Below are 12,877 nucleotides of genomic sequence, written 5' to 3' on the forward strand. Positions count from 1 at the left end.
AAGGCAACTTTATTCCTAGAGCACAGACACAACAGGCCAGAACACAATGTGCTTTACAGGGTATAAAAATATAGCAAATGTACAGTGCATAAATACAGACAGGAATTAGGCGACAAGAGATACAAATATTTATGTAAACTAGTCCATTTTAAAGAGAAAATGTCAAGTGACAATAAGAGAAAAAAACACAGCAACTTAGATGCATAATTAAATTAAGAACATTTTAACATTAAGGTTATTTAAAAGCAAAGCCAAGAACATTAGGCTACTTGGTGGAGTAGATTTGACTTTAAAGTGGTCAGATTTGGTCTTATATCAACTGGGAGGTTATTCCAGGTCTGTGTTCATGATGACAGAATGCTGCTTCACTGTTTTGTTGTTACTCTTAGGACAGCAAGTAGGCTAGTCCCAGACATCCTAAGGGTTGTGGGAGGATCCTATGGCACAAGCATATGAGAGGAATATTTGGGTCCTTACTCACAGAGGGATTTATAGAGGTGCTGACTGGTAGCCAATGTAAAGATTTTAGAAGTGGGGTTATATGCTCCTATTTCTTAGGCTAGTTGTTGTCAGGACCCTGGCGGAGGTGTTCTGAATCAGCTGCAGCTGTCCAATCAATACATTTTTGGAGACCTGTAAAGACACCATTACAGTAGTCGAGTTGACTGAAGATGAATGGATCAAGTTTTTCCAGAACCTGCTGAGATATAAGTAGACATGCATGATATTAGATGATGGTCGATATTCGATATGCTGATATGTTCAAACCCATTTTGGCCTATGCCGACTTCATTTTTCATTCACTGAAGAGAACACCGAGTCTCTCCTTTACTACTTTTACCCTATTACTCTCATTTTTTTTTAGATACAGATTTTAAACCAGACAAATACATTTTGATTCTACCAAATATGTATAATTTTACAAATGTAGACATAGACATACACCCCGGAAAAATAAGTAAATTATTTCATTTGGGGTTGGATAAATACCACCTTTTTATTTTTAAGTAAAACCGTTAAAATGAAGCTCCATCTATTTCCTGAGCTGCATACAGTACTGTAACAACAGTGAGCTCTCTATTGCACAAAATAAAAGCAGGTGTAGTCCAGAGCTAAAAGCTCAGTCCTCAGGATGTGTTTTAAAGCAGAACAAACAAGACTGAAAAAAACCCTTCAGCTGACTAGTAGGCCAGCTGATCGTACTTACAACTGTGCAAACTAACAAAAACAAGCTCCATATATCATTTTCTGAGCCACAAATACTCCTGTAAGAACCCAGCGACAAACATTGAGCGCTCCATTGCACAAAATAAAAGATTTACCACCTTTTTAGGTAAAATTCATTTTTAAATAACAAACATAAGTCGTATCTTACAGCTTTTCATGATGTTTCCCTGAGGCAATCCGGACAAAGTAGTTGACACTGTGCAGAAAATTCCATCAGTCAGGTGCACAAAATAAAAGCAGCTGTAGTCCAGACTCACACTTCAGTCCTCAGGACCCACTTTAAAGTATAACAAAACTTAAAAACTTCACATATTAGCTCCATATATTGTCTTGTGAACCAGAGGCAGTCCTGTAACAACTCAGTGACAAACAGGGAGCTCTGTAATGCAACTGAATATTGCTCATGTGCTTGATGTGTTATCTTCACTCTCTGATTGACAATCATCAATGTAAAGTTTAGATTACTTTCATTTTGCAAATATCTGACTAAAGTAACTTAATTATTGCAGTTAGTTCATCCTGTGAACAGTGTTGTGATTTCTTGAAAAATCAAAGGGGCCATGATTACTTCTACTCGGGGTTCATTTTTCATACTTGGTGCCTACTTTGACCCTGGAGCTTTTAAGTACTTATATTTTATGATTGTCGTGTCTTTATATATTTTTATTCTCAGTTTAAATCTTCTGCTCATTGTGGTTATCTGTATGAACAGAAGCTTACATGAACCTATGTACCTTTTTCTGTGCAGCCTGTTTGTAAATGAGCTGTATGGTAGTACAGGGTTGTTTCCATTCCTTCTGCTTCAGATTCTCTCTGACATTCACACTGTTTCTGCTCCCTTTTGTTACCTGCAGATTTTCTGTATGTACTCTTATGGAAGTGTAGAATTTACCAACTTAGCTGTCATTTCTTATGACAGATACCTTGCTATCTGCTGTCCTCTACAATATAATGCACATATGAAATCTAATAAGGTTGTCATGCTTATTGCTGTTATATGGTTACCTCTTTTATTTGCTGTCCTTGTCACAACATGCTTAACTGCTTCTTTACAGCTGTGTGGGAACATTGTTAATCAGGTCTACTGTAACAACTATTACATCATACAGCTGGCTTGCTATGACACCAGTGTGAATAATGTCTATGAACTCATTGCTGCTTCTCTCACAGTCTTTGCTCCCCTGTCTGTAATCTTTTAAACTTACATGAGGATTCTTAAAGTTTGTTTTTCTGGTTCTAAACAGACCAGACAAAAAGCTGTCAGTACCTGCACTCCTCACCTTGCTTCTCTACTTAACTTTGCTTTAGGGTCTTGCTTTGAAATATTACAGAGCAGGTTTAACATGAACAGTGTGCCGAATATGATGCGAATATTTTTATCATTGTATTTTCCTACATGCCAACCGCTCTTCAACGCTTTAATATACGGCCTCAACATGTCCAAAATACGGATCATATGTAAAAGTCTGCTTTTAAGTTCTGTTAGAGTTTTTCAGCTGCACTAACAGAGAAAACAATAAATGTATGCCTTTGGCCTACTGGTGTCAACAGTAATAATTTTTTCAGTTAACATATTTTATCAAACGTAGGAACTTTTATTATGCAAGTTTTCACAAATTAAAACAGAGATGTTGATTTTTGTCTTTCTGATGATAAATAATTGATCCATACTTTTATTTGCAGTCAATGATGGAGGGTCAGTTTTTTTCTTATTGTTTCATTGTACACTTATTTTCAATTCATGTCTTTTTGTAATTATTTTGCCTTATCTCAGTTTTTTTCACCCTGAGAGATTTTATACCATGGCTAAATAAATGTTACTTAACTGCCTACCCATAGCATATTAATATTAATAATGTCACTTTGATGAGTGAGACAAAAACACAATAATTTCCAGATTCAATGCACTGAAACAGTCTAGTCAGGGTATGTCAGCTTTATTCATGTCCCACTGAATCCCAAATTTATTTATTAATTCTATCCTTAGACCCTGAATGTGAATATGGAAACCGGAACAAAGTTAGAAATGTCAGGAAAATAAATGTCTGTTGTTTCCCAGGACAGACAGAAATCTATCTATCTAAAGTAGACAGCTAGACTGCACAGTACAAATTAAGTTGGACAATAAAGAAATACTTTAATTTTGTACCTCGAGGAAAGATTTAGTTGACATGGTCATTGGTTTCTACAGTCATCGCTGCGACAAATAATATTTTTTGTAGTTATTTTCTACTTGAATTTATTGTGTTAATGCTTTTAGTGTTTGAGTATTTGTTGACTGTAGAGATCCAAAAACTCTGGCAATTGACCTTAAACCCCTGGACCGAGTAGACTCTTGGTCTCTGTGACCTCTCGCCAACACTGCATCCCCATTTATGAGTAAAATCTTTTGTCTGAAAGCCACCTCCAACTCTGATAATTCTGATGATAATGTGAAAGTGGACCATGTGGGCAACCATCCATGCACTATTTTTTCAACAACAGACATCATCACCACAATAAACAAAGAATTAATGAAAGAATTAAACATTTGCATTGAATCATAGAAAACAATCCGTATATGGTTCCTTCTTTCATTATTTTGTTTCAAAACCGAATCGGGAAAAACAAAAGAAAATGCTGTAACCAGCGCAGGTGGTATGTATGCAGACGGACAGCGAGTCTGCTGTAAGAGGAAGGCTGCAGGGGTCTTGAGATGTCTCTTGTCGTTGAAGACCTCTAAGAAGTTGGGTTATCTGAGAATGTGTTTGTAAGTTTGGAAAAGAAGCCGGTGCTTCCACTAAGATGGACTTCATTGGGATGTTTTTTTTTAGCCACTGTGGATGTGTTGATGAAATAAGACGTGGTGACACGATTGAATGACAGGGAGGTCAAGTTGTGCTAGTTGTGACAGAGCCTGAGTTCTTCGAAGCTGGCCTGTAACCCAAGAGAGGGCTATGCTGTTGGTAGTAGAGTTTCGGGGACCATTCTGGTGCGATTAGTCTTCTTTGTAGAATCCCCCAAAACTTGCAGAATATGTGGTGGCGGTCTACAATTGGTATCTTGGGGTGTCTGAAGCAAGCTGTGGCTTGGAAGCCGTGTGAACGTGGATTTTGGTAAAACCATGCCTCTGACTTGGGGACCCGATCTAGATTAATGGCCATGTAATCGTCTTGGTGTATGGAGAAAGTGTACTTCAGTAAGCTGCTCGCATCAGTTACAACAGAACTGGAGATGATTATTATTGAAAGATAAGCGAAGAACAGCATGGTCGCCTGTCCTTTTGTAACGGTTTCCGAATGACTTTTCGGATGGTTCTATGTAATGGACCATCTTGTGCGGTCAGGTTAGTGGATGATGGGAGCGGTCGGTGGGCATCCCGGTGCCTAATGCCCCTACTGAAATCGGCTGCTGATGTTGCTCGAGGTGTTCGACTGGGGGTGCTAGCATCTCGGTGCTGGAGGCCCCTATGGAACTGGCTGCTGTAGTTGCTGGATGTGTCCAACTGTGGCGCTGGCGTCCCAGTGTGGAAGGCACCTAATGAAGCCTGCTGCTGTGGTTGGTAGATGTAGTTGGCTGGGGAGCTGGCATCCCAGTGCTGGCTGTCTTGTGTGATGTAGGCTGCTGGTGCGGTCAACCCCGATGAGAGGTGAAGGACTTCTGGCGTTGCTTTGGTACTGACTTTTCTGCTATCTTGAGATGGAGGTAATATGTGAACTGTCCTGCGCTGACGTCACGGCGTGCGTAATGCGCCACCCGGAAAGGAGCTGGTGTTGACATGTATGATAGCTTGAAAAGTTTGCTGTATTGTGTGTTGACTAAGTCGGAATTATTTCCGCTGGCGCGTGGAAACGCTGTGATCAGCTTTTTGATGAGAAGCGGAGGATTCTTCGGGTGCAATGTTTAATTGTTGAGGAGAGTGGACCGTGGAAGGCGGATGGCGTTAAAGCTGGACTCACCTGCTCCCTGGCGGACTTTAGGATTGTACAAAGCAGGGCCTCAAGCGTGGCGACGGAGGAGAGCTCCCTCACCGCTGTGATCCAAAAAGAACCTGGTAGCTGGCAACACTCTCTTTCTGGTGAGTAGGCTATTCAAGTGTAACGATTCTCGCTACCAAACGGGGTGTGTGTGACAGACGTGTCAGCAGGTCGGGCCTGGGGCCGCTGTGTGAATCAGAGATGTGACCTGACCTGGGCGTTAAATATGGAGCAGGTGACCCTGGAGACGGAGTGTCAGTGTCCACGGGGACCCGAAGCTGCTGGTCCAGGGGCTCCGCTCCCTCTACTGGGACGGGGACCAGAACCACTGGACTTTGTGGGCAGCTGTTCAGGAGATGTTGTTCTTCTCCAACACAAGGCAAGGCAACTTTATTCAAATAGCACATTTCAGAATCAGAATGAGGTTTTTGCCAGGTACATTTTCACAATCAATTTATTATCAATTTATATTGGTGCTTAACAGGACATAGAAGAGAAATATAAATATAGAAAAAGTTATGAGATAATACAAAAATCCAATAATACTAATGCAAAAAAAGAAAGAAAAAAATATAAAGGTTAATTAACAAGCAATGCACAAAAATTCAGCAGGGTAACTCAATGTGCTTTACAAGGTATCAAGATGTAAACAAACTTTAAGAATTCTTATTGAAGTGTAAAAAAAAAAATTATTACAAGACCAAACACAAAGCAAAGTGCCAATAAATGTTACTCACTCTGGTGTCAGAGCCGGCCAGTTTCCACAGAAAACTTGATGTTGCCAAAGAGCTGTAAAGGTGAACTTTAAGATGTTGTCACATCACATTGTGAGTAAAAACACCCTCTAATTCGAACCCCCTAATTCAATAATTACATAACATCCACAGATGTGGTGGTTCCTTCACTTTTTATCTTTTCTGTCTTTACTGAACAATTTTTAAAATACCAACAAATACTCATTCTGTAATCAGTGTTTTCCAGGCATCAATTAGGAAATGAGTAACAGTGGTTCCTTTGGTAATGACATCAGTTTGCTGCTGTGGACGCTCACTGATGTTTAAAAGAAGCAGAGTTACAGCTCAGTTCGGAGGAGGCCAGAGATTGATTCACGTCATTAACTGTGTGTTGTAGTTTTAACATTACATTGAGTTTAAATAGACAATAACTAAAAGATAAGTAGAAGTAAACTGAATATTGTTCATATGTTCTTGATGTGTTATCTTCAAACTCTAACTAACAATCATTAATGTAAAGTTTAGATTAGTTTACCTCCATAAATGTGTGACTAAATGTAACATAATTATTGCAGTTAGTTCTTTTTGTGAACAGTGTTGTTATTGCTCGATAAACCAAAGGGGCATCATGATAAACTCCACACAGGTTTCATATTTTGCACTTGATGCCTACTTTGACACCGGGCTTTTTAAATACTTATATTTCATTTTCATTATGACTTTATATATGTTAATTATTGGTGCTAATCTTCTGCTCATTGTGGTTATCTGTATGAACAGAAGCTTACATGAACCTATGTACCTTTTTCTGTGCAGCCTGTTTGTAAATGAGCTGTATGGTAGTACAGGGTTGTTTCCATTCCTTCTGCTTCAGATTCTCTCTGACATTCACACTGTTTCTGCTCCCTTTTGTTTCCTGCAGATTTTCTGTGTGTATACATATGGAGGCGTAGAATTTACCAACTTAGCTGTCATTTCTTATGACAGATACCTTGCTATCTGCTGTCCTCTACAGTATCATGCACATATGACATTTCACAAGGTTGCCATGCTTATTGTTGTTATATGGTTACCCCCTTTTTTTGTTGTTTTTGTCACAACATGCCTGAGTGCTTCTTTACAGCTGTGTGGGAACATCATTAATCAAGTCTACTGTGACAACTACTCTATCATAAAACTGGCTTGCTATGACACCAGTGTGAATAATGTCTATGAACTCATTGCTTTTTCTCTCACAGTCTTTGCTCCCCTGTCTGTAATCTTTTACACGTACATGAGGATTCTTAAAGTTTGTTTTTCTGGTTCTAAACAGACCAGACAAAAAGCTGTCAGTACCTGCACTCCTCACCTTGCTTCTCTACTCAATTTTGCTTTTGGGGTTTCCTTTGAAATATTACAGAGCAGGTTTAACATGAACAGTGTGCCGAATATGATGCGAATATTTTTATCATTGTATTTTCCTATATGCCAACCGCTCTTCAATGCTTTAATGTACGGCCACAACATGTCCAAAATACGCATCATATGTAAAAGTCTGCTTTTAACTTCTGTTAGATTTGTTCATGTTGAGTAACAAGAGAAAACAATAAATGTATGCATTTGGCTCCCTTGTGTCAACAGTAATAATTTCTTAACGTGATGTATTTTATCAAAAGGTAGGAAATTCATCGTGCAAGTTTTAAAGAATAAAAACAATAGTGTTGATTTTGGTCTGTTTGATGACAAGTAAATGCATAATTTTATTGGCAGTCAATGAAATGAAATTATGTTTATTCTTGTTTAAGTTTTACAGTGTTGTGTTTTCTATTTGAAGCAAAGGTACATAATCTAAAAACTTCAGTATTCTTAAACAAGAATTTAATGGATTTAAAAGTAATTTAAAATTGTCTTTTGAGCATGATGAAGTAAATTTACTTTTCTTAAACTTTGAGTCTTTTTGCGATTATGTTGCTACATTTAAGTTTTTTCACTTGGAGAGATTTCATACCATGGCTATTAAGACCTGGTTGAAAAGGCCACAACAAAAGGGAGACACACCATGGTAAAAGTTTTAACCAAAGTTTAAACCGAAGTTAACAAAATTTAAGAGGTATTTCAAACTAATATAATCAAAGTATGAGGTATGTAGTCTGTGGTTTCAGTAGTGTCTGGGCAGGATGATGGTTGCATGAGTACAGGTGCTGGTCATATAATTAGAATATCATCAAAAAGTTGATTTATTTCAGTAATTTCATTCAAAAAGTGAAACTTGGATATTATATTCATTCATTACACACAGACTGATATATTTCAAATGTTTATTTCATTTAATTGTGATGATTAAAATTGACAACTAATGAAAATCCCAATTTCTGTATTTCAGAAAATGAGAATATTACTTAAGACCAATACAAAAAAAGGATTTTTAGAAATGTGGGCAACTGAAAAATATGAACATGAAAAGTATGAGCATGTACAGCACTCAATACTTAGTTGGGGCTCCTTTTGCCTGAATTACTGCAGCAATGCGGCGTGGCATGGAGTCCATCAGTCTGTGGCACTGCTCAGGTGTTATGAGAGCCCAGGTTGCTCTGATAGTGGCCTTCAGCTCTTCTGCATTGTTGGGTCTGGCGTATCACATCTTCCTCTTCACAATACCCCATAGATTTTCTATAGGGTTAAGGTCAGGCCAGTTTGCTGGCCAATTAAGAACAGGGACACCATGGTCCTTAAACCAGGTACTGGTAGCTTTGGCACTGTGTGCAGGTGCCAAGTCCTGTTGGAAAATGAAATCTGCATCTCCATAAAGTTGGTCAGCAACAGGAAGCATGAAGTGCTCTAAAACTTCCTGGTAGACGGCTGCGTTGACCTCAGAAAACACAGTGGACCAACACCAGCAGATGACATGGCACCCCAAACCATCACTGACTGTGGTCTGACTGTGGTCCTCCAGACTTTGGGACCTTGACTTCCAAAGGAAATGCAAAATTTACTTTCATCAGAGAACATAACTTTGGACCACTCAGCAGCAGTCCAGTCCTTTTTGTCTTTAGCCCAGGTGAGACGCTTCTGACGCTGTGTCTTGTTCAAGAGTGGCTTGACACAAGGAATGCGACAGCTGAAACTCATGTCTTGCATACGTCTGTGCGTGGTGGTTCTTGAAGCACTGACTCCAGCTGCAGTCCACTCTTTGTGAATTTTCTACCACATCTTTTCCTTCCCTTCGCCTCTCTATTAATGTGCTTGGACACAGAGCTCTGTGAACAGCCAGCCTCTTTAGCAATGACCTTTTGTGTCTTGCCCTCCTTGTGCAAGGTGTCAATGGTCGTCTTTTGGACAGCATCATTGTGTAGCCTGCAGAACTAGACTGAGAGACCATTTAAAGGCCTTTGCAGGTGTTTTGAGTTAATTAGCTGATTAGAGTGTGGCACCAGGTGTCTTCAATATTGAACCTTTTGACAATACTCTAATTTTCTGAGATACTGATTTTGGGGGTTTCATTAGTTGTCAGTTATAATCATCAAAATTAAAAGGAATGGACACTTGAAATATATCAGTCTGTGTGGAATGAATGTATACATTATACAAGTTTCACTTTTTGAATGGAATTACTGAAAAAAATCAAATTTTTTGATGATATTCTAATTATATGACCAGTACCTGTATATGTGTGCAGGTATTGTTGTATGCAAAAACAAGATAAATACCACAACGTAAGAGTCCAAAATGACAGAAAACCAAACTAAAGGAGAAACCGGGGAGCTGGCCGCAGGGAGGTCTGACCTGGTCTTGACAGCAGCCTTCTGCAGAATGAGAAAACAAGGTTACAAATAGCCTACACTCACTGTCTGAATTTAATAACTTGATGACGGAAGGAATAAAAAAATTGGAGTAACAATAACTGCATGTATGGATGCATGTAAGTATGATTGCTTTCATTTTATTATTATATTATCTGTGTGTATATCTGTAGGTATATGCTCATTTATAGCCTAGTCTACATTTAGACAACATCTACATATTTATTTAATTCATTAAGTGGGTCAGAATATAGCAAATATAATAAATATTAAATAATTTAGTTTAGGATATGCCTTGGTGCCAAGATCAGCCAACTAATGTCAGAAGAAAAAAACACCCCACATTTCCTTTGACCTGTGGACCACTGCTGACCTCAGAATCAGCTGCCCTGCCAATCTCCTGCTCCTCCTCCTCTCTCTCTCTCCTAAAATATCTTCCAAGATCCATCTGGTCAATAAATTGAAGGACAACAGCATTAACAAAGAAACTATGACATTTAGTTTTCACTGAAAAACATTCTATGGGGACTGATATTGTTTTGAAATACTATAGAGATACTGTATGCTTTATTAACAGCCAGCGTAAGTCCGTTTTATCTCCAATTCTAATCTTTTGTGTTTGTTTTTTAAGGACAGTGCCCCAAACAGCAGGTAAAAGAAGTGTTGTTCAAATAAAAACCACTTTGCTTCTGATAAAAATACATACACTGATGGGCCTTTGCACACACATTTGGATTTGGTTCTATGCTTAAATTATTATTAAAAATAGTTCCCAGAGACTTGTATTGTTTTATATTGAACAACTTCAACATCCTTGGCCATAAATAACAGCAGGAAGAATAGATGGAGGCTTCTTCCTAAAGTTAATTATTATTTCCTGTGTTTTAGACACATTTATGTTCAAGATGAAGCATTTGAACCAGTCACATAATTCAGCAACCATTCGATGGTAGTTATTTTCATTATTCTTGAACAAGGACACAATGAATCATCCGCAAACTTGATGAAATGTCAGCCCTCAAAATGACACTGACACTCATTTTTGTACAATACAAATTAAAGTGATGAAAGGAGACACCCCTGGGGGGAGCCAGTGGAAGATAAAAGGGCCTCAAACGTCAATGACTCCCACCATGTGGGATCTTTCAGTTTAAAAATCAACCAGCCAACATAGCAGTTCATGGTCAATATTGTTAATGCTGGTAAGTGTATTTGCTAAGATATGGGGATGGATTAGGATAAAAGGGTTAGGGTTAGGGTAAAAAGCAACCATACAATTGCTGAAAGCAGTATCAGCCGATACCGAACACTGGGTCTATTTAAAGCCTTTTATTTATCATGTAGCATTATACAGTATACTGTATATTTATTTGATTAGTCCTAAAGGAGAGTGGGCTACAGATAGGAGTCAAAACTGTCATCACTGAGATTTGAAAATAAGGGAAATTTAAATAAATAAAATACATTGTTAATTCCATATGTTGACTGACAACAAAGTGGAGCTGTTACTGAAAGTAACAAAGAGACTGTGGTGGCGGAAAATAGACTGGGAGTCGTCGCAAAGTAAATACGGCGACATGCACAGTAGGCATCAAGTGTTATTTACACAGTACAAAATATTTTAATAAAAATTCCGAAACTAAAACTGTCGTAGTAGCATCATCCTTTTGCTTTGCATGACTCATAAGAGCCAATCAGGAAGCAGGAAGAAATGTGAGTGTCTCTATAATCGTTTTATGAAGTCCTCCTTTTTTGCCCTCGGATCGCCATTTTAATCTGGACGGAGGCGGAAACATAGCAAAAGTTCTCAGTTTTAAAACGTAGAGAGAGAGGCTGTCAGCTGATTGAGTTACTCCTCTCTTTGCATCAGAAAGTCAGTTAAGGACCTCTCTCTTCCTGATGCGCTGTGGGTCAAGACAATTAAACTCTGGTAGAAGGGCGTGTGGTGAGATGAGCACGACCGCGACAGTTTCACATGACCGCTCCTTTGTTTGATTGCTGCTCAACTCTCATTGTAAATGATTAACTGGGCGCATCAATTACTTCCAGTCTGAAAAGGAAAACTGCTCAGACTGCCTAAAGAAACCATTTTAGCTGCCGTTGAAAATTTGAGTTTTCCATAATTTGATCGGCTTTTCTGATCAGCCTTTTTTGAGACCCCCAATCAAACTAGTTAAAGCCATTATCGGACGATTACGATCAGTGACTGATCGATTGGAGCACTCTTATCCAGGACCATATGGAGTAGAGTGCCTGTGGCATCATAAACTCCCCTGCCTGCACTATATGCAAATTTGGGTCTGATTTTGTGTCGGTTATGTCAAAAATGTCCTCTTTAATGATCTTATTGAATTTCTTTTCTTAAGGAGAAGTGCCATGGGCACAGGTACAATCACAGAATCCTTCCAAAGATGAGGAACCATATACCCTCAAAAGTACTTTGTGGCCTATGCACTGATTTTTGCAATAGCCCTTTTTGCAATAGTTTTTTTTTGTCTGCGTTAGTCTTCGGATGGATATACAAAAGTACATACTAGTGTTGGGCCGATAGATGATGCCATCATCTATCGTAACGTTGAGCCAGCAAGATGATTGTACCCTACCCTCGCAAAAAAAAAAAAACTAAATTTTTCACATTCTAAATAAAAAGAATGGGGGACCCACTGCCTCCACTCAGGGCCATAACCCTCCCAGTCCACTAAGTCCTGTAGCCCCCTGCCACGTCGCCGCACATCCAACAGGTGCAGGACAGAGTAGGCAGGAGGGGGGGTCTGAACAGCAAAATTAGCTGGGGGTTGCTGTGCCGGGGAGACTAAGCGGATTAGTGCAGTTAATTGGTTCATTAACCATGCAATCTGATCATTAGTACCTTGTCTCTCATTCATGAGAATCCGGATGGATTTGTCGTGTTGTCCGAGAAGGATTCCTTGGCTGGCGAGTGCTGACTGTTGTGGCATCTGTCTCCATATCTGCTAAATCCATAGCTGGCCAGTTCATACTGTTAGGTTTTCACTAAGGATACAGGAGGGGACACAAGGTAGACTCCACCTAGTCCTGGGTCTTCCCTGAGGCCTCCTCCCAGCTGGACGTGCCTGGAACACCTCCCTAAGGAGGCGTCCAGGAGGCATCCTTATCAGATGCCCAAACCACCTCAGCTGGCTCTTTCAGACTCAAAGAAGCA

General features: G+C 39.2%; 2 protein-coding genes across 2 annotated transcripts; both read left to right on the forward strand.

Moving 5' to 3' along the window:
* Positions 1–1,787: 1,787 nt before the first annotated feature.
* On the forward strand, positions 1,788–2,734 carry LOC123966176 (olfactory receptor 11A1-like). Its single transcript, XM_046042379.1, is given in 1 exon segment — positions 1,788–2,734. A coding segment is annotated over 1 exon segment (945 nt). The 3' UTR covers positions 2,733–2,734.
* A 3,811-nt stretch (positions 2,735–6,545) lies between these two features.
* On the forward strand, positions 6,546–7,490 carry LOC123966175 (olfactory receptor 10A6-like). The gene has a single exon (XM_046042378.1). It carries the CDS (start codon positions 6,546–6,548, stop codon positions 7,488–7,490), a length of 945 nt encoding a protein of 314 aa, XP_045898334.1.
* The last annotated feature ends 5,387 nt before the right edge of the window (positions 7,491–12,877 follow it).

Source organism: Micropterus dolomieu, unplaced genomic scaffold (genome assembly GCF_021292245.1).
Source record: "Micropterus dolomieu isolate WLL.071019.BEF.003 ecotype Adirondacks unplaced genomic scaffold, ASM2129224v1 contig_12847, whole genome shotgun sequence".
NCBI lineage: Eukaryota > Metazoa > Chordata > Actinopteri > Centrarchiformes > Centrarchidae > Micropterus > Micropterus dolomieu.

Coding starts and splice junctions, on each gene's coding strand:
- LOC123966175 (XM_046042378.1), top strand. CDS start 6,546: ATGATAAACTCCACACAGGTTTCATATTTTGCACTTGATGCCTACTTT.